At 39.9% G+C, this 23,865-nt stretch overlaps 1 protein-coding gene across 1 annotated transcript in view; it reads right to left on the bottom strand.

The window, feature by feature from the left end:
- Window positions 1-23,865, bottom strand: part of abcf1 (ATP-binding cassette, sub-family F (GCN20), member 1) — a 37,374-nt gene that overhangs the window by 588 nt on the left and 12,921 nt on the right. Inside the window, exons 13-25 of the mRNA XM_061092474.1 lie at window positions 22,755-22,840; window positions 22,525-22,664; window positions 19,016-19,164; window positions 18,846-18,929; window positions 12,454-12,578; window positions 7,951-8,063; window positions 6,744-6,918; window positions 6,197-6,271; window positions 5,623-5,693; window positions 4,480-4,512; window positions 990-1,158; window positions 838-902; window positions 692-764 (exon numbers count right to left, since the gene is read on the bottom strand). Of these exons, the coding sequence (XP_060948457.1) occupies window positions 692-764; window positions 838-902; window positions 990-1,158; window positions 4,480-4,512; window positions 5,623-5,693; window positions 6,197-6,271; window positions 6,744-6,918; window positions 7,951-8,063; window positions 12,454-12,578; window positions 18,846-18,929; window positions 19,016-19,164; window positions 22,525-22,664; window positions 22,755-22,840 (1,358 nt within the window). The remainder of the gene's footprint in view (window positions 1-691; window positions 765-837; window positions 903-989; window positions 1,159-4,479; window positions 4,513-5,622; window positions 5,694-6,196; window positions 6,272-6,743; window positions 6,919-7,950; window positions 8,064-12,453; window positions 12,579-18,845; window positions 18,930-19,015; window positions 19,165-22,524; window positions 22,665-22,754; window positions 22,841-23,865) is intronic.

Here is a 23,865-nt window from a genome sequence, read left to right as displayed (position 1 = left end):
GGGCCTCATTTATAAAACTTTTTATAAATGAGTATAAAAAGCGATTTACACATGCACAATGTTTCCCCCAAGGCAGTTTCCTTTATAAATCAGTTAACCTTGCATATGTGGATCTGCCTCATAATCTGCCCTCGACACAATCAACCATAAATGGTCAATACAAATCACCTGAATGTTAAATTACCCTGATGATCACTGAGTTTCTGTGGGTGAGGTTAAGGTGGAGAAGAGGTGTTGCCACAGCAGTGATATCACCAATAAAATAAAATTCACAGAGTAGTTAGGTGTTGCTGTTAATGCAGTGAGTAAGACAGTTCCTGATATAAGAAGTGGTTTCAGGTTGGCAGATATACACAACCAGAGACTGTTCTTTTAGACTATACATTCTTCTTCCTGTTGCCTAACTTTACCCACATTGCAACTCTACACCTGACAGCTGTGGAGGTTCAGGTGCAATATACTGTAGGCAGCAGAGATTACATGGCTGCACAGGTATAGAAAGCTCACCTTTTTCTTTTTCAAACTATTCATTTTTAAGACCAACCAAATGAAAAACATCTGTGCCTTAGTACCGAAAATCTGGGGTTTGGTGTTTTTTTTTTTAAACTCATGAATTTTAAATTATTTTATCTCTGATGGACACCTTCTGTATAACATGCACAATGAGCATAATTACAGAAACATTCCTTACCTCCTTTGTATTCATTGATGGCCTCAAATAAGGCATCGATTGACTCGATGTCTAAATTGTTGGTGGGTTCATCCTATGAGAGAAAAAGACAGTTAGCTATATAATTTTATGTGTACACTATAGATAAAAGGCTCAGGGGCTCTTACCAAAATCAGTACATCAGGCTGACGACATGATAGTTCAGCAAATACTACTCTAGCTTTCTGACCACCTGTTGAGATAAATCCAGATAGTGTTAGAAAATGTCTCAACATCTGTCTCGACATCTGAAAGTAAACAGGACAGATCATTCTGGTACCGGAGAGTTTGGAGATCTGAATGGTGTGGGCATGGCTCTCCAGGCCAAAACGTCCCAGGCACTTTCTGCTATCCTGATAGGGAAGGTTGAAATTCCTCATCAGGTACTCTGTAGCTGCTTCCTCCATGTTCAATTGATCAGCATACTGCTGGTTGAAGAAGCCCACTTTCTATAGGCACACAGAACATCCATGTTACAGCTTTTCTTCATGTAAACGGAACATGACCCTACACCACTTCAAATAGAAAATGTATGTGATGTGTAATATGTGATATTTCAGGCAAAGACCAGTACAGAGTTTATATATCTGCTTTGGGACCTTTATTCTGCTCATCAAACTTTTGCAGATAAGACTGTTTTCTGTTGAAAGGAGTTGGCAACTGACAATAAGTTCTCGGCTCACTAGTTTTCAACACTATTATTATTAATCCGATAAAATGACAAATGGTACATTTTACCCTCTCCTGCAGTTTTTTGCTGAAGTGCAAATGAAAGTAAAAACAGGTGCAAGATTAGAGGAGTGGTTTTGAGATTGAGATTGATTCGTCTCTAGTTTTGTGTTCTGCTAGTGTCCTTGCCACTATAGCCCAATCAGGTTGCACAGGTAGTCCAGCTCCTCCAGGATGCCACATCCATAAGTGTGGTTGCAAGGTTTGCTTTGTCTCCCAGCACTGTCCCAAGAACATGGAGTAGACCGGCCGATACACAAGGAGAGCTGGACATGGCAGTAGAAGGGCATCAACCCAGCAGCAGGATCGGTATCTGAGAGAGCCCTACAAAATTACCTCCAGCAGGCTACTGGTGTGCATGTCAATTTCTGACCAAACTGTCCGAAACAGACTCCATGGGGGCCCGACGTCCTCTAGTGGGACCGGTGCTCACAGCCCAGCATCGGCCGGCTCAATTAGCGTTCGCCAGAGAAAACCGGAATTGGCAGGTCCGCCACTGGTGACCCATTCTTTTCACAGATGGGAGCAGGTTCACACTGAGAACATGTGCCAGGCTTGAAAGAGTCTGGCTTTTCAGTACCAGGATGAAATCCTCAGAGCCATTGTTAGACCTTATGCTGCTGCAGTAAGCCCTGGGTTCCCCCTGGTGCAGGGTAACGCCGGCTTCACACCGGACGCGTTAGCGTTGCGTAAGCGTCGCGTGAGCGTTGCGTAAACGCTAGGCTGTCACACCGGACGCCTAAGCGTCGCGTAGGTCCCTAGCACGCCGGGGCCAGGCTGCACACCGGACAGGCTGAACTCCGCGGCGGTCATCCTGCAATTCCTCTCCCTGATCACACATACAGCTGATATTTGTCATTAACTGAAACGGTGTCCCAGCATTTGTCCTTTTTAATGTTGTCTTTAAACAATACGGCCGAGGATTGTACAGCTCACTGTACTTCTTCTCCACTTCAATTATTAATTTAATGTCATCCATCTTCAAGAACTTCTCCACTGTTTGCTCCGTTCAATGTCGGGTGTCGAGGGTAAATTACGTATTCTCCACTCAAGCCTATGTGGAGAGTACGCACGCACGCACGCACGCACGCACTCACTATGTGATGCATATTTTATCATTTATATCATATAAAATATGTCCCCAATATCGTTTAAAATCATTTTTCACTGTGTTAACCGGAGCGTTACGCTCGCGTCAAGTGCAAAAAATAGACTCGACGCCGAAACTATCGCTGCACGACGCGAGGCAGTTTTGGTGCAGCGCTGCACTTCAGCGTCCTGTGTGGCCGGCACAAGGGATTAACATGGGAGTGGATGGGAGCCAGCTGTTATTTAAGGCTTGGCGGTGCGCTTACGCGACGCCAACGCGACGCTAACGCGTCCGGTGTGTGGCCGGCGTAATGCCCGCCCTCATGTGGCAAGAGTGTGTAGTCAGTTTGTGGATGACAAGGCATTGATGCCATTGACTGGCCCTCACATTCCCATGACCTAGATCCAATTGTGCAGCTATGAAACATTATGTATCGTGGCGTCCGGTGCCACCAAGTACCCGCCACAGACTGTCAAGGGGCTCACTGATGCAATGATCCAGGTCTGTGGTTTTGAAACCAGCTCTCAATGGGTTGATGATTATGGTTCCAATTTTGTTCCCAACAAATTATGCAGATGTCCATCAGTAAAGATTTTGAAAAAAAAAAAAGTAGTTTGCATCTTAGTATGTAAATACAGATGTAGACAATTTTGAGGAGTTTTTTATATTATATACATTATATATAAATTCTAAATAGTCACAGTTAAAGTCAAAATGACTTTGATATTAATTAATTCTGGATAGTCAAAGTTGGTTAAGAAAAGTTAAAACAGTTTGTCCCGAACGGGTCTGTGTGACCTTAGGTGTCTGTCAGTCCCACCGTCTGTCACTTACGGCAGACATGCTGCACTGGACTAACCCTAATATGTATTTACATAAAACTTAGGGATGCAACATCTTCCAGCAGGTTGTTTTTGTGCTTTAGAACATACTCGCTGTTGAACAATCTGAAATAGTGTTTCGCTATCAGCGCTCCCTCTCTTCATTCAGCCTATAGGTCTTTTTCCACCGTAGCCTCTCTCTCTCTCTCTCTCTCTCTCTGTTGAGTCAGAGAAGCAACTGTCTTTAACAATGTGAGAAAGAATGTCATTAAAGCCTCAAACAAAACCTGTGTGAAGCTGATGTCACATGACACAACATCCCTGTTTTATGAATCTTAAGTTGTATACGATCCACCAGTTAACCGAGAGAAGAATGGCTCCAACTCTCTTTTCAGGTTCATACCACAGATATACCACAGAGATGTTGTGCTGCTTTTCCATATGATATCAGCTTTACACCGCTAGTAGTTGTTGTCTCCGAAATTTTTCAAACGATGACTCCAGAGAGGAGATGGTGTCGTCACGTGAGGAAAATAAGGCACAAGATTGGCTGGTTTACTGCCCCCATCTCCGGAGACGCTGCCACAGTGTGCACAGTGCATTATAACAGACCCGACTGCTGAATACTAAATTAGTTGCCAACTATTCTTATAATTGATTAAAATTTAGTTGTTGCAGCCCTACTACTCCTAATTGGAAATGCTCTTAGATTTTTAATCCCACTATGCATTTGATCTGAAGTTCGATACTGTGGCTCAGGGGTTACAGCATTCGTCCTCTAACCAGAAGGCGGTTTGATCCCAGTCTTAGCTATTCCGCATGCCTAAGTGTCCTTGGGCAAGATACTTAATCCCAAATTGCCCCTTCTCATAGAGAAAGTGAGGCAAAATAAATGCACTGTATGAATATGTGTGTGTGGGTGGGTTGGTGAATGTAAAACACTTGATGAGTGGTCATCAAGATGAGAAAAGCGCTTTATAAATACAGACCACTGACCATAGACAAACTGTACATAAACAAGCCTGGTCTTAGCAGCAGAAGCACAATTCAGAGACAGTGAGCATTTAGTTTATGGTTGCAGTTTGATGTTAGTTATTTTAAGATTCAAACATCAAAAGTAAGTTACTCACCAAACGATGATTCTTTCTCATCTCACCTTTAGTCTAAGAAAAGAAACATCAATTAGTGACATTAAGCATTCTATTCAGTGAACCTTTGGAATGACCTGGTTTTCCTGATTAACTGGTTCTAAAATGTGACAAGATCTTTGTCAAAGTCACAAGTTAGGCATAGGCGATATACCAATATACTTGATGTATCGCGCCTGATACCATGTGCGATGTATACAATGACTATATCGCGACTATCGAGTATAAATTGTCACATGAATGTTTTAAGCCGTCAGCTTTAAATCGTTTTTCAGTTTTGCTTCTCTCTCCTCATGCCCCTCTCACTGCAGACAGCTGTCTCCCCTGCCATTCAATAAAACTCTCCTGCGTGCATGCATATTTTAGTATCAGGAGAAGAAGGAGGAGACTAAGAGAGCATGGAGAGAGAGAGAGAGAGAGAGAGAGAGAGAGAGAGAGAGAGAGAGAGAGAGAGAGAGAGAGAGAGAGAGAGAGAGAGAGAGAGAGAGAGAGAGAGAGAGAGAGAGAGAGAGAGAGAGAGAGAGAGAGAGAGAGAGAGAGAGAGAGAGAGAGAGAGAGAGAGAGAGAGAGAGAGAGAGAGTGAAGAGTCCCTGCGAGTTTACGAGAGTTTAGAGACGGTTATTGACAGTTCATATTCTTTGTGAACGCTGAAACGAACAAATCAATCATTCACTCCTGCGAGAGTGGACAATTGTGTGTGTTTGCTCCAAGAGAGTTGGAGTTTATAGTTCTCTATATAAGGACATCGATTTGTTAAGAAGAGATTGGGTGTGCGGAACAGATGAAGTTGGATAGACGGCCCCATAAGGTAAAAAAACAGACCAGCACAACGTTCAGGAGCATTGTTTCTTAAAAACTGAGGGTAAATAGTCTGAATGCTTGTGTCAATTTTATATTTGTTCAGTAATTTTTGTTTTCGCTTCATGGGGATTCGGTATAGATTGATGAGGGACAACATGTATTCCAACAATTGAACCACAAGGCTGCAAAAAAAAAGAGGAAGTAAAGGGGTCTGAATACTTTTTGAATGCACTGCACATAAATGCAGATCATTCCAAAGGGTTTGCTTACCTTTGCCAGTGGGTATTTAAAAACATTTAAAGCTTTAATCATCTACTCACTTACAGGATTTAGTTTCCCAGTGAGAAGCAGCAGCAGGGTACTCTTCCCAACACCATTGGGTCCAACTATACAAACTACAGAAGAAGGAAGAAAGTAATGTCAGGGTATAAATAAACAGTGGGCACACTTCTTTGAGATGAGAAGGTCAGCTGCAGACTGACCAAAACTCAACATGATCGACAAGGATTGTACTGCTGCTTTTTGGGCCATGATCATACTATCATTAACAATATAGTAACCTCCTTGTACACCTCCATGTTTAGTTCGGTTTACATGTCAAAATTAGAGAAATAAGAAGAAATTAATTTGTGGCACGCAAAGTTGCTACCGGGGTATCCTTACGACAGCCAGTGACTTTATTTAGCTAACAGGAGAAAAGATAAATTCCTACAAAACAATAAATTGCCTGAGGCAACCTTTTCAGGTGCAGGCTCCACTCCGTCTCTCTCATGGCAGCTTTCTTAGCTGCCTTTCAAACTATAGAAAGTTATCAGCTAACAACCACCACCCCGAGGTACTGATTCACCTCCCATCATCCACTGACAAAAGTACACAGGCAAAGAGACAGCAATCTTACTCCTGGAGTCCATGTCAATTCCAAAGTCCACGTTTTTGAATAAAGACTTGTGACGATCATATCCAAAGTCAACACCTGGATAGAAAAAGAACAGAGTCAAAATGTTTTCATAGTGTTTAAGACAATGTGAAAATCTGAAAATATTACATTACATGTCATTTAGCTGAAGCTTTTATCAAAAGCGACTTCCAATTAGTGCATTCAACATCTATGAGGGGCCATTAGGGGTTCAGCATCTTGCCCAGGGACACTTCTGGATGGGCTGGGATTGGTGTTGCTGACCTTTTAGTTGGAGGATGACCACTTTACCCCTCAGCCACATCCCCCCGGTATATATACTATAGTTTAATAATATATGAAACGAGCAACATTTACTATGGTATCTTATGGATTTTCATTCCTGAGACTGTTGTCCTAAACATGACTGAAAGTTTTTTATGTTATCAATCCTCATTTGTCACTTCTCATCTCCTGTAACATCTAAAAAACAAAAAGTGACAGGTGCCCTGAGCAGTAAGCTGTACCAGCAGTGTTTAAATGTACTTACTATGTAGTCCCAGTATGGGTGGTGAAAGTGGAGGTGGGTTGGGGAAGGTAAACTTGACAGTGTATTCTTTAGGCCTCTTCAGAAGCTCCGTAGCATCCTGGCTTTCCTCCTCCTGACCTCCTTTCTTCTTGCCTCTCTGCTGCTTTCTGGTCAGGACCTCCTTAGTCTGCTTCTCCTGAGGGGAATATTTTAAAGAAAACTTAAACCAGCTGCTAAAAATGTGAGACTGAATAGATGGATAAGGCACTTGGGTCAATACAAGCAAGGTGTTGAATATATAGCTCAGCTTGATTATGGTGGGTAATGTTGTTCCCAGAATGTTTACTATGAAAGAGTAGTTGATGTGATAATGAAGCAACACATTTGTAAAAACTGTTGGTGGGTGTGCGTGTGTAGGCAGGCAAACATTATTGATCCCAAACTATATATCCACTGCTCCAAAAAATTAAGAGAACACTTAATTGTCACAGTAAAGGCCCCAAAACGGGAATGGTTTTGCATGTGGTGGCCACAGACAATTGCTCTCCCCTTATCCTTCCTGACAGATTTTTCTCTAGTTCTCCTTCTGTTCTCTTCAAAGATGGAAGCAGGTTCACACTGAGTACATTTGACAGGTCTAAAAGAGTTCTGTCACCATGTTGCCAGATGTGCACAGACACACTCCCTGCGCACTGGACATTTAACAGCCTTGCCGCAAAAAATAGGTCCCTATGTTTTCATTGAGTAGTAATTTCAAACTGCACAAAAAAATGAGTATCCATCTAGCCTCAATGATGTGCCCGACTGCATTGAATGATTGCTCCTTGCAGTTCTTGTTTCAGGAATGCACAAGATTCTCTTGTCGTTTTGTCGTTTTGGACCAGGGGGTAATTAGCGCAGCTGATAGCTATTGGCTGAATACCTCCCTGGTTATATAGGTTACAGTTAGCTGCCATATAGGAGACACAGATACAAAGACTGAAGACTGTTGCATGAGAAGAGACTGAGCTACTACATCTTGAAAATAATTCATTTTCATCTGCATGAACTGAACTTGGAACTCGGTCTTTTCAAGTGTGAACTGGTTCAACACTGCTTCTAAAGATGGGCTCAGATTCAGATTTCACATTTAATTGTGTAAAGGTTCGGTTGTTTGTTTGATTTAAAAAATTTAAAAATTCTGTTCAACAATCCTATATTTGCAAAAAAAGTATCACTTCTTACTTACAGCCTGTTTTGTGGACTTTCCACCGGCCTTCAGCTCTTTCAGTTTCTTCTCCTGCTTGTCGTACTGCTTCTGTAGTTCTTTCTGCTTCTGCACATACATCTTCTTGAAGGTCACTGAAGGAAAAGCAAAATCATTCATGTAAAGCAGTATTTTCCAAGATCCTTTTTCAGCCAACTATAAAACAAAACTGACAAACCACATGGAAAGAAAGAGACTTATGAGTGTGCAATACCGATAATGGGCAAAAAATGTAAGCACTTCAAGGTTTGATTCTTTTCAATTAATTCATTACCGTCTGGGAGGCAAATGATCATTCCAAATTAATACTGCAGCTGGAAAACGAGCCAACACACAGTCAGAGTTTTCCACCAAGCCAGTGCGGAGCCAGTGCTTTATCTGGAACATGTGCTTTGTGTTTTGACAGCCAAAGAAATGTCTCCCGGCCAGAAAAACTGGCTTAAGAGGGGCACCAACTCGTTGCTGGTCTAGAAGTAAGAACGTCAGAGGCCCGTCTGAGTTTACAGATGTTTCCGATAACTCAGTGTGTCTTTGAGTGCATGTGTTGGTGTGTCTGCACGTAAGCGCAAGAGGCAGGAAGATAGCAAGCAGAGTCATGAGGGACCAAATAACAAAATGAATGTACACAGCTGTGAAGAAAGATTTTAATTATTTAAGAAAAGTATCCATCATTATGTGTTAATCAGTGTTGATAATGTGGTGGTGGTTACAAGCGAAAATCAATGATTAAACTATGTTCACAAGGTTCAAAAGTACCCCATTTTCTATGGTTGCAACTGTTGATTATTTTTGATAATCGAATCAACTGTTTTTAATTTATTTGTTATTAATCGGATTAAAAGACATTTTACTTTTTCCAGCAGTTTACTAGAAGAATAGCTTCAATGCTTTTTCTATATGTAAAACAGACATCTGATACTTTATGATTATAATTCCAGATTCAGATATCCACAGTTTAATTCTGACTAGTCATAATCAAAGTTTAAGATACCTTGAATCAAGTTTGAATTTGTCAGAACGATGTTTTCGATATTATGAACTTGAATTCTGTATAGTAAGAGTTAAATTGTAGATATCTAAAACTGGAATTAAAGATAGTATTGTAATAAATACATTTTAAATAAAATATATAATGTATAAAATTATAAAAATTCGACAAGAATATATTATATATATTTATAATAACAACCATACACACAGATGGCAGAAGTACTTTGAATATATTATGTAATTACAGACGCTGAAAAGTTTTGAGTAGTAAAAACAGGATTACTTATATTATTTTGACGGTCAGAATTAGGTTATATATATATCTTATACAAAATCTCTTACTAGTCAAAGTCAAAATTACTTTGATATTGTAGAGTTAATTCTGGATGGTCAAACATAGAATAGTTCAAACAGCTTGTCCTGTTGAATGTGTCTGTGTGACTCGAGGTGTCTTGCTTTCACACGGTCATTCATTCACAGCAGACAAGCTGCACTGAGCTGATTTCAAATCTGTATTTACATCAAACGTAGCAATGCAACATCTTCCAGCAGTTTTTTTTTGTGCTTTAGAACTTAGCTGCTACGTAGCAATTCGAAAATTATGTTAAGTGTTTTTGTCTCTTATCGGCCCTCACCCTTCACATTTCTCTTGAGCACTGCTGCTGGCTCTTAAAGAGAAAGTGTGTTAAGCTGACTCCACATGACACAGCAGCACAACATCACTATGGTATTAACCCAAAGTTGTTTACGATCCACAAGTAAGGCAAGAGAAGAGGAAAAGCTCCAAAACGTTTTCTCTTCAGGTTCATGCCACAGTGAGGTTGTGCTACTGTTCCAATTTAAAATCAGCTTTACACAGGTTTGCAGCCAATGGTATTTGAAGGTTTTAATGTAAAGTGTCCAACATTTGTGACAACTCTGCTATATCGTTAGCATTGTTTGTCTCGGGATTGATGGGTTTACTGTCCCCACCTCAGGAGACGTTGCCGATGTGCGTGCAGTGTATTATAACAGACCTTATTAATCGAATACTAAATTTGATGTCAACTATTCAAATCGATTACTTGTTGCAGCCCGAAAGTTAACCGACTGCTAAAGCTGGGCTGGTGCTGGTTTGGAGCTGGTTCAACTTGCAAACCTTTTAAGAACCAGTTTGCTTTTCCATGGGCTTGAGCTGTCTAAGAGCCACATCATAATGTAACAAGATACATCACTGTCTACGTCTCAACTGTTAAAATTACTTGCACATACATTTTTATTAAATGATATACATCCATTCACTAACTCATTCAGTCCAACCTGACTCTGCTTGGTATCTTCACTTTCTCTCCATCTGCTGAAACGCAGACACACACAGACTCAGCTGACGTCTGTGTGTGACCAGGCCTATCACAGATCCCGCTCAGGCGCATTGACAATCTCTCTGGTAAACACAGCTGAAAGTCACCCGCCCTCCGATTCTTCTAGCTTTCTTTTACTCTCTCTCGCGATGACACGCAGAAACACATGCTCTCACACAAACACTGATATACCGGTAAACTAAAACAAAAAACATAATTTGGTCTTTACCAACAGGATTGTCATGTTTTGCAAACAGAGCAGGGAAGTGTGATCTTTGGGCTTCGAAACACAAAGAACTATGGGTGGGCGATATTTTCTAGGAAGGATCCTGATCCATGATCTTATCACAATTTGTTTTCATGTTTCAAGACTATTTTGCAATTTACTAACGTGACAACAAACCTAATTTCCAATTAGTTTGTATTGTTTGGGTCGGTGTGTTGTGGTTGCCTTCCGACCTTTGTTTGCATTATGCCTTCCAGGTGGGACATGTGATTAGTACATTTTCTTCAATACAAGCTATATTAGATATTAGCAAGACATCTTTGTCGAATACATTTTTGTTCATTTGTTGGTAGGATAAAGTGCAGGATTTCTGAAAGCTGTACTGTAAGCTGGTCAACTGGCGGCATCCGTACACAGCTTGGCAGATCCACCCATTCCCTGAAATATAGTGTATTTTTCACCATGTTTTAAAAGTAAGGTAAAACAATTACATGTATAGCCATGCTTTCATTCAGCACTAGCACCAGCGCTAGAACTGGGTTCACTTTATTGTAAAAGTGGTAACAAAACATCACTCGTCTGGGATTGCATGGAGAAAAAGACACTGAAGGCAGCCAACTATAAATCTCGGGAAGTTCTCCAAGGTGATCTGAACAACCTTCCTTCCAAGTACCTGGAGGCAAAAGAGGGTCACAGCAATATTGATCTGATTCAGCTTTTTACGTTTACTGTACTTCTTCTCTGACAGTTTCGCCACCTCTTGTCATCGCTTGATACCGTGACCCTGTCAGGACTCACGGTGGAAACCCATTAGTCAGCAGCATCATTTAATCAGGGATTAAAGCAAAAAAAAATCATCTGACTGAAAAAAAAAATCGGCACTCACTTTGGGTCGTAGCTGTTTACCGCCTCGATATTTGAACTTCACGTGGTCCATTATCACTTACTAGTTTAAAGCTAGGGCATAAAACCAATATTTTTTTGCAAGACTTCACCATTCGTGTTAATGGGCTATAAATGACAAAACGTCTGCACAAGTTGTCAGAGCAAGCATTTATTTCCACAATGCTTTCAAGAACAATTATATGCCAACGCATGGATTTTTTTTTTAAATGCCGCGTTAACTTATCCATTCAAACATGAGAAAGACGCAAGGCATGGTTCACAAACAAAAGGTTAAAAAAATCACAGCTGATTGGAGAAGTTATTGCAAATCATATCAGTGTTACACCCCCCCCCCCCCCCCCTATTTTTTTTTCTCTTCGGATCTGCATCGATCTCATTTTTAAGGCCGATTTATAGTCGTTTTTTACGCACGCACGCACGCACGCAGCTTCTACGGACTCGTTTTGGTTTAAAGTTCCCCTACAGTGGCGCGTGTTGCAACGCAATTCACCGCCAGACCACTAGCCGGAGTAATATTTTTTGTTGAAGTCGGCTCTTCTTTGTGTGTGGCATACGTTTATTGACATCGCCACGGCGGCTCCTCAGAGCCTTTTTCTGGCGGAAAAATCCGCCGGTCAGTGACGGGTTATACTAGTGTTCATAGTTTCGGATCTTTTCTGCCAAGTGCTCTTCTATTTTGGTCTATATTCGTTCTTCTAAATCTTCCGTGGTTTCCGAAGTTTCCGGGTATGAAACCGGAAATGCGACTCCGGAAGGCCGATTTATACTCCGCTTTTTACGCCTTATGCGAGTGGAGTTGACGGAAATCCGTCATAGCGACGGAAAACTTTAATCCATGCATTTAATATTGGTGCCGTGCTTTGCATTGACCATTTATGGTTGAAAGTGGGCGTGTGGAGGGCGGATTTGGAGGCAGATCCACGTACGAACGTACGTATACTTGTAGTGCTTAAAGCCTTTGCACAGTACTGTATTTTCAGGGTCATGTTAACTGAAAGATCTTAAAATAAATGGGATACTTACAGTAATTCCCTCTGTAATAGTAGAGTTTCTCGTTGTCTAAGTGGATGATATCTGTACACACGTCATCAAGGAAACTCTGATCGTGGGAAACTATGAGAAGAGTCTTCTTCCAGCCTTGAAGGTAGCTGAAATGACAAGGAGAACACACTTAATAAATGACCAACACATTTGTTTTCTTGAAATATAATAGCACGACATAATTCCTGCAACAATTAATCTAGTAATGGATTAGTCGGGTCTGTTATAATGCACAACACGGCACACACTGCAGCAGCATCTCCTGAAGTGGGAGCAGTACCCCAGCAAATCCTGTGCCTTGTTTAGCTCACTTGACAACATTGTTGACTCTCTAGAGCAGAGGTTTTCAACAGGGGGTCCTACTGCAGGGGGGGAGGGGGGTCGCAAAATCTTAGGTCTAATCTTATTTTTCGAACCAATTTTTTCCCCACAAATTGAAATGTCTTTAAATACACATTAACATGAATCTGTGAATTATTTTAGTAGCTCAGCGTTGTATGCAAGATGTATGTTTATAAATGGCAGTGGCACAGACACCCTGTACCTTGCACATAAATAAAAAAAAACATGAATATATGAACCTGTGTATTATTTGAACAGCTTAGTATTGAATGCACAATAAAAGGGTAGCTATGTTTATACATGGCCCTAGGCCCAGTTTAATATAAAACACAATTGTATACAATATATATGGTAGGGGGTCCCTGCTCCATATCTCCATGAGTTTGGGTACCCTGCTCTAGAGTCAACGTTTGAAAAATGCCAGACAAATGCTGCTAACAATGCAGTAAAAGTCTGCAAAAGTAGACACTTACATTAATGCCTTCAGAGACCATTTGGTGCAAACTGTGTAAAGCTGATTTCACACTGAATAGTAGCACAACATCACTGTGGTACGAGCCTGAAGAGAAAACATGTTGGAGTCTAGGGCTGTAGGATATTAGGAAAATGTAGGTGTTCTATTTTAATTAATGAAGGTTCTGTTGTATTTGGATACAAAACCTAAATGAATGTGATAAGTTTCAATTACAATACCAACAATGTAATTTTTATTTTAACTGTGACTAGTAAGAATTTTATACAAGATATATATACACTGCCGTTCAAAAGTTTGGGGTCACTTAGAAATTTCCTTATTTTTCAAAGAAAAGCACTGTTTTTTTCAATGAAGATAAGATTAAATTAATCAGAAATATACTATACATTGTTAATGTGGTAAATGAATATTCTAGGTGGAAATGTCTGGTTTTTAATGAAATATCTACATATGTGTATAGAGGCCCATTTCCAGCAGTGTTAATTTAGCTGACGAAAACTATGACGAAAAATATTCGTTAACGACCTTTTTCCTGTGACTAAGACGAGACGAAGACGTAACGATCTTTGAAAATAAAAACTATGACTAAATCTATTTCAACTTTCGTTGACGAGACGAGATGAAAATGTTGGTGGTTGATTAAGTCACAATAATTTTTAACATCATCGTATCAGGCCGTCATGAAGTACCAGGAGCGAGCGTGTGTGTGTGAGCTCCCAGATAGCGCACTGGTCCCAGGGCTCCACACCCGCGCACTCGCTCAGAGACACTGTGAGACATTCATAAGCATTTGGTGTTTCCCTTTGTTGTAACAGGTAAAAATAGAAATAAAAAGCGCAACAGTTTTCTTTATTGTTGTTCAATAATTTCATAAATGCAACAATCTATAGTTTAGTATAGTATAACTTTATATAAAACTTTATTAGCTTTGTTGTCAAATATGTTTTGCGGCTCCAGACAAATTTTATTTGGGGGAAGAGGGGGCAAAATGGCTCTTTTGATAGTAAAGGGCTGCTGACCCCTGCTATAGACCTATAGGGATATCTAATGGACAACCTAAGTACTGCAAGCTAGACTAGTATGCAGTTGTAGACACAACACAGGGGGTCCCTGGACCTGAGAAGGGACGATAAGGAGTTTAATGTGGCTATTAAATGTGACTAAAACTAGACTAAAATGTAATAAGTTTTCGTTGACTAAAACTAGACTAAAATGTTCTGAGTTTTCGTCGACGAAAACTAGACTAAAATTAAGAAGGATAAAAATGACTAAATGTGACTAAAACTAATATGCATTTTCGTCTAAAGACTAAGACTAAATCATGGAAAACACAAAATTGTCTGGGTGACCCCAAACTTTTGAACGGTAGTGTATATATATAACATAATTCTGACAAACAATATCATTAATTTAGTTTTAATTTAAAACTTGAAGTTTTAAACATCTGTTATAACAGACAGTAAAATTCAAACTACTTTTGTCTTTCATGTGTGTAGTTTCTCAGTATTATAATTCAATTGAATTATTATATTACACAGTGTTATATTGTAATCTTTAGTTCCAGATCAAGATCTTTAATTTGACTCCATCTATGATACCTTAAATTAAGTTTGAATTTGTCAGAATGATCTTCATAAACTTAATTAATGAATGTCCAAATTAAATACCGAATCCGCAATCATCCTCATAATTAATTTGCACATGTCTATAATACATTTAGAAAAAACATATTGTACAAGAAGATGAAGTTGTTTTTTAAATAAACTGCATGAAACGCTAAAATGTAGTTTTTGTCTTTATATCCGATTGAGAAGCAAAATTGTCAACAGATTAATCTTTATTAAAATAGTGAGTTGCAGTCCTGAACAACATCTTTACCAACACTGCAGCCAAATGACCAAATTTAAAGGCTAACCTAACTCTTAAGGCAACTATCAATGTGAGAGCTATCAAAGAGAATGTACTCTTCCTCTCATCATCATGCATATCAAAATGGAAGGATCTTTGTCTGGATTTCAATTTGCTCAAAAACAACTCAGTTGTATTGCTGAGGACCTACTGAAGTGCGCTGCTAAAGTTTTTGGGATAAGCAGTTGTTGAGAAAATGTTGAAAATCACTTTTCTACACATTAGCTGGAGAACCTACACTATAGATACTTTCAGAAATTAACTGAATTCCAGAGATCCTCTTCAGTTCATAGAGGAGGGGTATGTGTGAATTAAAATGTCCGAGTCAGAGCCTGTAGAGTTTCTGTGGACTCTTGGCCTGTCCCCCTGGAAATGTTCGTACGTGGATCTGCCTCCAAATCCGCCCTCCACACGCCCACTTTCAACCATAAATGGTCAATGCAAAGCACGGCACCAATATTAAACGATGCTGCTGACCAATGGGTCTCCACTGTGAGTCCTGACGAAGTCACGTTATCACGCTTGATAACGTGACTTCGTCAGGACTAACTTCTCACCGCTGTGAGAAGAGGAGGCGAAACTTTCTGACACTGACATTGAGGTGTTTGTTTGTGAGTTGGAGGTGAAGAGCGATTTTATGGGACAGCAGTGATGTCACTAATAAAGAAACTACACTGATACTCTGCCGCTGCTGCCTTTAACACAATGTGCAAGAGTGAAGACGAGAGAAAGATCACAGATCAATAGAATCTATATCAGCTAATCAGACATTGCTGAACCCTCTCTTCTTCCATTCACATGCACACATCATGCAGAACCCCGCACCACTGTCACGGCAGTATTTACACCGCGTTCCACATTATTATGCAAATTGGATATAAGGGTCAAAAACATTAATTTTTTAGTTTTTGAATTAAACTCATGGATGGTATTGTGTCTCAGGGCTATTTGGATGATTGAAATCAATCTCAGACACCTGTGATAATTAGTTTGCCAGGTGAGCCCAATCAAAGGAAAACTACTTAAGAAGGATGTTCCACATTATTAAGCAAGCTACATGTTTCAGGCAAAATAGGGAAGAAAAAGGATCTCTCTGCTGCTGAAAAGCAGCAAATAGTGCAATTCCTTGGTCAAGGTATCACAACATTGGATATTTCCAAAAGAATTGCGCGTGATCATCAGACGGTGAAGAAATTTGTCACTGATTCACAGCACAAGCGGGTTCGTTCAGACAAAGGCAAAATAAGGAAGATTTCTGCCAAACAAATGCGTAGGGTTAGGAGGGCAGCCACTAAAATGCCATTGAATAGCAGCAAACAAGTGTTTGAAGCCGCTGGTGCCTCTGGAGTCTTGCAAACTTCAAGATGAAGGATGCTCAAGAGGTTTGCAAGTGTCCTTAAACCTGTTATTCGTTCCTCTAAACCAAGCTCACAAGCAAAAAAGGTTGCAGTGGCCTCAGGACTACATAAAGACTAAGTTCCAAACTGTTTTGTTTACGGATGAGTGCCGTGCCACCCTTGATGGTCCTGATGGATGGAGTAGAGGATGGTTGGTGAATGGCCACCATGTCCCAACAAGGCTGAGACGTCAACAAGGAGGTGGCGGAGTCATGTTTTGGGCCGGAATCATGGGGAGAGAGCTGGTAGGCCCCTTCAGGGTCCCTGACGGTGTGAAAATGACCCCGGCAAAGTACGTAGAGTTTCTGACTGACCACTTTCTTCCGTGGTACAAAAAGAAGAACCGTGCCTTCCAAAGCAAAATCAAATTCATGCATGACAATGCACCATCTTATGCTGCAAATAATACCTCTGGGGCATTGGTTGCTATGGGCATAAAAGGAGAGAAACTCATGGTGTGGCCCCCATCTTCCCCTGACCTTAACCCTATTGAGAACCTTTGGAGCATCATCAAGCAAAATATCTATGTGGGTGGAAGGCAGTTCACATCCAAGCAGGTGCTCTGGGAGGCTATTATGGCATCCTGCAAAGACATTAAAGCAGAAACTATCAAAGAACTCACAAGTTCAATGGATGCAAGAATTGTGAAGGTGATATCAAAGAAGGGGTCCTATGTTGACATGTAACTTGACCTGTTAAGATGTTTTTGATTAACACCTTTTTTTGATTTCAGTAAATATGACCTCTTAATGCTGCAAATTCAACAAATGACAATTTTTAGTTCTTTACAACCTATAAAATATCTTGAAACTCAGAAACTCAGAGACTGCATAATAATTTGGAACACTGCATTTTGAGTTTTTTATTTTTAAAAAAAATACTGTTATCATTGGGAGGTTTGTTCAATAAAATTTGAATTATACTCTAACAGTTGATGACTTGAAAAATATACTGACTGGCTGTGCATTACTATTTAGGAAAATCTGAGCAAAGTGTAATCTGCATAATAATGTGGAACGCGGTGTATTTATTTAGAGCATTGGACCGATTCCCTCACATCTGTGGATCCTCACCTCCACTCTGGGATATTATTCGGAAAGTTTCTTCATTTCTTGTAAGTGATCTCCTGTGCGCTCTGTGCACCGGGTGCTCTGTGCGCCTGATGGCACAGTCACGTTCACTGCAGTAATTTGATGATACACACACAGTGTTAGAAGATATTAATAAAACCTATTAATGACTCGGCTCCGTAACTCCACTGTTATATGGAATCTAAACGTAATTTGCTGTAAGTTGTCTTATATATTTTTTAAATTAAAAGGTTTGTGTGGAACAGATATGTGGCGCGAGCAAAACTAAGCTGTTGGATCAATAAGCTGCTTCAGTTCACCACCTCACATCTGCGTCGCCACTTTCCCGTCTCTAAAACGTTCGTACGCATGGGTCTGAGTTTGCGTGTAAATAGGCACATTTTCCCATCAAATTTGTTTTTATAAATCCCAACGTTTGCTTGAGAAGTGGTGTACACACGTTTCAGGCCCAGTTTTGTGCGTACGCAGCAGTTATAAATGAGACCCCAGCTGTTCTTATGATGTGAGAGGCTGTAACCTAGGACAACAGAGGGCTGTGTGCGTTATGTTGGTTTGTAACGTGACTTATTATTTTATTGTTTGTATGCAAAAAATCTTAATTTGTAAACTAAAGCTAGATAGAAAGTAGTAGTAAAGTAACATAAAATTGCAACACTAAAGTGTGACGGCCCCTCAAATTTGTATACAGTTATTGAGTTAATTATATCAACATTTACCCCACACCAGTACAAATAAATAATAATAATAAATTGCTGAATTACTGGTCTATATGATTTGATTTCAGTTCTAGTCTCCTAGTCTACATATAGTCTTGTATATGGGTGACTACAGTTGATCCACCTTTTTAATAACTTAATCGTCTGCATAAGACACCACCTGCTGCCTGAGTTCTCCTTTCCCAAGCTTCAAGAAAACATCCAAAACAATGTCGATGTGCTGTAAATAAAATCATGTGATCTCTGCAGCAGAATTAATATTTTAAATCCTGCTACACCACCCCTAGGTCTTATCCTCCAGAGGATTTGTTGTTGTTGTGAATCCGTCTGAGCAGAGACCCTCATCCATACACTAAAATGTATTAACTCAAATAGTGAATCGCATTTTTTATTCTAAATAAAAACTATAATTCAGGGAAATGCATTAAAATTAAATGCTTTATACTTATTGAGCCAAATGACAGCGTTCAGGTCCAGGTGGTTTGTGGGTTCATCCAGCATCAGCAGTGTGGGTTCCATGAACAGAGCTCTGCGGGTACAGAAGGATAAGAGTGAAACATCGTCTGACAGGTTAACATTGGTTCTGTTCCATCCATGAAGTTTGTCATGGTGTACCTGGCAAGGGAGACTCTCATTCTCCAACCTCCAGAGAACCTCTTGGTGGGTCTGTTTTGCATCTCAGGGGTAAAGGACAGACCAGCCAGAATCCTTCTGGCTTTGGCCTCAGCTGCAGCAGCTCCAATCACCCTCAGCTCTTCATAGACCTGATTAGGAGGAGAAACAGAAGCAGTTACATGATTACACACAGAGTAATCAGGTTAATCCAGATTATCATATTTTTGGAAGACAAATTTAAAAGGGAGTTCCCCTGAAATGTCACTAGTAATTTTTAATTTGACCGGAAACACAGGCAATTATAGCTAGTATAGTGCAGTAAAGAACGATGAAGGCAGTCAGTAAACCAGACATGGGCCAGGATGGCACCAGCCTGCCCACATTGCTTACAATCCACACAGCCAACTTTGATCAAAGTAAACTTTGTACCACAAAAATATATGCGTAAGAAAATAAATAATCATGAACTTGATTTATTGACTTATTCTGTGTTTCATGTTTCTTAACATTGAAACAAGTTTTCTTTTCTTTTCTTTGGTTTATGTTTCCTGTTTATGTTTTACTGTGTACTGCAAATTGTGGACGGAATCTAACCATTTGATAGATCTAACTAGGTTACACTTCAATGGCACTTTTTTCCTTTTGCATTTATGACATTTTATGTATTTTACTTAATTTTTCTTTAATTTATCTTCATTATATCGTTCTATTTTATTTTTATGTTTTAATTTTATTATCATCCGGCGTGTATGTGTGTATCTGTGTGTGTGAGTACATGGGTATACTTATGTTTGTATACGGTAATTACTTTATTTATGCGCTGTTGAATGATGATGATTGTTGTCCTTCAAATCCCAATAAAAAATTGATCACAAAAAAAACCATTGAAACAAGCTGTAGGAAGCCGCCAGAATATATTTGGTTGCTATGGTTCTTGCAGGCAGACACTGTGGTCTACTTTCAGCCGGCGAGTTAGTTCACTTTTCATCCAATTTAGCATCATCGTAACAACATCTTTCAAAGCTACAGGGAAAACCAAACCGGGCTCTACAAAATCAAATGGCAGGACCTTGAGCATAGCGAAATGGTCGAAAGCACCACCTTGAAAATTTTATACGAAGAGTCTCTGGCAGAATATGTCACCTACATTCACAAAACTTGGTAAGTACATACAGTGCATCTGGAAAAATTTTCGAACCTTTCTAGTTTTCAACATTTTTTTTTTGTTTCAGACTCATCTTAAAATATTCTCTCCAAAAAAACCCTTTGAGAAACTGAGAACTTAGAAAAATGTCGCCACCTGCCCCCCCACAACAAGCACTCAAGCAGACAAACAGAGGGAGAAAGAGAGGGGTGGGGGATGGCTATGAGGACCATCATCACGGGTTACATACAAAAACAAGCAGAGAATCACGGGCTGACCGGCGCGGAGAAATGCGGGTCCGGTGTGAACCGGCAGCTGCGCTCTTGAGAATGGCGCCCGGTGTAAACCCGGCGTTATCTGGTTCACTGAGCTGAGTATCACCACTAATCTAACCCTCGTGGCATTTTCCACATAGGTATAATTGCTACTCACCCATGGCCAGGTGGAGTCTGTGCCAGGTGGTCCAAATGACAAATAAATCGTTTCAACTCGATTATATTAGTTTGGAGATCGTTTGACCCAAAAATCTAAATCAGGATCAAAATTCGATTAATTGCACAGCCCTACGACCATGCTGACAATATTAAATTCATTCATTGAGATTCATGACCTCCCATTATGCTACAAAGTTTTTATTCTAATCAATGCTGCAAGTACCATTATCTTTCCGATGTTCTCCTTTACATGTAGATTCTATTGCACTTCTGTCCTTCCTGGGAGAGGGATCCCTCACATGTGGCGCTCTGAGGCTTCTACATTCTTTTTACCCCATTAAAAAGGTGTTTTTTTTTGTAATTTTCCTTTCTCTTGTTGATGATTAAGGGCACAGGATGTCACACCTTGTTAAAGCCCTATGAGACAAATTGTGATTTGTGAATATGGGCTATACAAATAAAATTTGATTTTTTGATTCTGAAGCAGCAGAGTTACAAATATTCAGCTCCGTGCAGGTTACAGCATTCAGCGCCTCAGTTATTTCAGCCCAGGTGATTTTTTTTAAACATCTTACCTCCGGAGGATACGCTACAGAAAAGTATTCATTTTGAGTCTTCCATCTCAGGCCCTTCAATTTCTGCTGTTGTGAGATTATTTTGTTTTTTACCTTTTGGGGCTGTCTCTTATAAATTCAACTGTTTAATTTAGAATGATCTTGATTCACAAACATACGCATGGTGGTGAGAACAAAATCGCCTGTTGCGTGTCTCATGGATCCTGCGGCGATTTTGTGTACGCAGTTATTTTCTGTGGAGTGTAAGAATGTACCTATCCCACAATGCACTACCCGTGTGTCGGCACGTCAATCGCGGGCTCGCGAACGCGCGCCTCACAGTCTGTATTACATACCACTTGTGTCAACTTTCAACTATCCCTCTCCCCAAAAAATGACTAAACGAAAGGTGGAATTTGAAAACAGGAGCTTTCAAGACAGATGGGAGGCACAGTATATGTCCGCAGATGTAAAGGGCAAAGCTGTGTGACTTCTCTGCGTAGACGGTGTGGCTCTAATGAAAGAATATAACATGAGAAGACACCATGACACGAAGCACCAAGACCGATACAAGCATCTGGATGTGACACAGAGGCTACAGAAGGTAGAGGAGTTAAAAAAGAAGTCGGGTGTCACAGCAGGCTATGTTCACTAAAGCCAAATCACAAAGCAAGGCTGCTGTTAAAACGTTTCTGTGTGACATCACGAGCCACCTGAATGCGCTCAACCTGCAGCTTCAGGGGCGTGGCCGTGTCATCACTGACATGTAGGATACAGTGAGGGCTTTGAAAACCAAGCTGCGCCTGTGGGAGACGCAGATGCTGCAGGAAAACTTTTTTTTTCTCTTGCTACTACAGGACATTTGATTTTTCTTTGAAGTCAATTATTTTTGGCTGTTGGTTGCCTGTAGAAAATGTTTTCACTGGAAATTACTCTGGAAATACTGCAGATAGAGCCAGAAAGCAATTAATGAAACTGATTTTATTACTTTTTTATTTATTTATGTATTATTTTTAATTTTTATTTAATTTATTTCATAATTAATGTTTTATCGGTAATACTCTATAGGCCTTGTTAGTTCCAGGTTCAATATGTGCACTAAGGTTCTTTCAATAAGTTTTCAATAAATGTTGAACCCTTCTGGCCCTCGAGTTGTAGCAATTTTTTAATTTCAGCCCACTGTGTATTTGAGTTTGACACCCCTGGCATAGGTGGATATGGAGATATGTTGTTTTATGTATTAATTATTTTTACACAGCTATTTTTCTAATTGTTCATGTATGAAATAGGGGAAAATGAAAATGTTGATGTGAAAGACAAGTGAAATGAGTACTGTCAAAGAGTGAGGAATTAAAAAAAAAACGCGCACACACTCACCTTTTCCAGCCGCTCAGCGACAATGTCCTCTCCCTTTTCGAGACGAGCCTGCAGCTGTTTCTCTTCCTCCAGAAGCTTCAAGCGGCGAGTGTCTGCTTTCAGCACAGCCTGTACTGCCGGCGTGTCATCAGCTACCACCTCTGACATAAACAAAGTATACATGGTCAGTGGAAATAAGAGCATTGAAAGAGACAGAAATTATGGAAGGCACATTGTAGCAGGTAGCTTACCCTGTTCACACAGTAGCACATCAATGTTGGGTGGAATACTGAGAGCTCTGTTAGCTATGTGTTTTAGTAGTGTGGTCTTTCCTTTGCTGAAAAAAGAGAACACTTAATCACATTATCATTCACATGCACAAGCGGACAATAAGCAAGACATCTGCCATCACTACAAGCCTTAGTTTCTTGGCTACTTGTCATCACACAAATAAACCAGTGGCTACTCAGAACAGGCAGACTCTTTAAGAGACCAAGGGAGACCAAGCTTCTTCAAAAAGGTCAAGTAATAGTTATGGTGAAACTTTATATGAAGCTTCAGCAAGACTAGTCTTAATGATGTATGTAAGTTAATTAGACTAGTCTTGGATTATTAACTGATTTTGATTTGTATTCATGTGTTAACAGGTATTATTTTGGTGAGAGCATGATTAAGCAAGAGAGACAGCTGAGACAAACAACAAGAAAGCTGTTGTTTTCTCATGACTAGCACAAGCGGATCTATTTTTTTCCTGATGTCGAATTTTGCCTGTCTGTATGTAATTTTGTGCTACAAATTGGGGCTGCTCGATTATGGAAAAAAATCATAATCATGATTATTTTGGACAATAGAAATCACTATTATTCAAACGATTATTAATAAGTGCCCTTATTCTGAAGTCTATGCTTTATTCTTTAAATGACTGGAGTGAATCACTTCCGGTTCCGGTAAACACCGATGACGGCTGCCTGTCTTATTCCTCCGTGAAACCAGGATATCGGTGCCCGGTTATTCAAACCCTTAATGATGGCAACCCTGACACTCTGCAAAAAAACACTTTGTAACTGAGAACTTTGAAATTTCCTCTCATTATTAAATGTCCCCATCCACCATACATGACTTAACTATAAATAAATAAAATAATAAGTGTATAAACAAATGCATAAATAAATACAGATATAAATAAATAAATACAGACATAATTACAGAAATGTATAAATAAATGTCTTAAATATTTCCACATTCATTTATTTCCACATTTGTTCATTTCCACATTTCTGTGTCCATATGCTAATGAGAAAGGCGGGCCAAACCGCAGTCTCATGCAGGATTGGTCACAGGAGTGTAATGATCTAGCCCTAC

This window comes from Limanda limanda, chromosome 19 (genome assembly GCF_963576545.1).
Source record: "Limanda limanda chromosome 19, fLimLim1.1, whole genome shotgun sequence".
NCBI lineage: Eukaryota > Metazoa > Chordata > Actinopteri > Pleuronectiformes > Pleuronectidae > Limanda > Limanda limanda.
The sequence above is the reverse complement of the archived record's forward strand: the minus strand, read 5'-3'. Positions and strand labels throughout refer to the sequence as shown.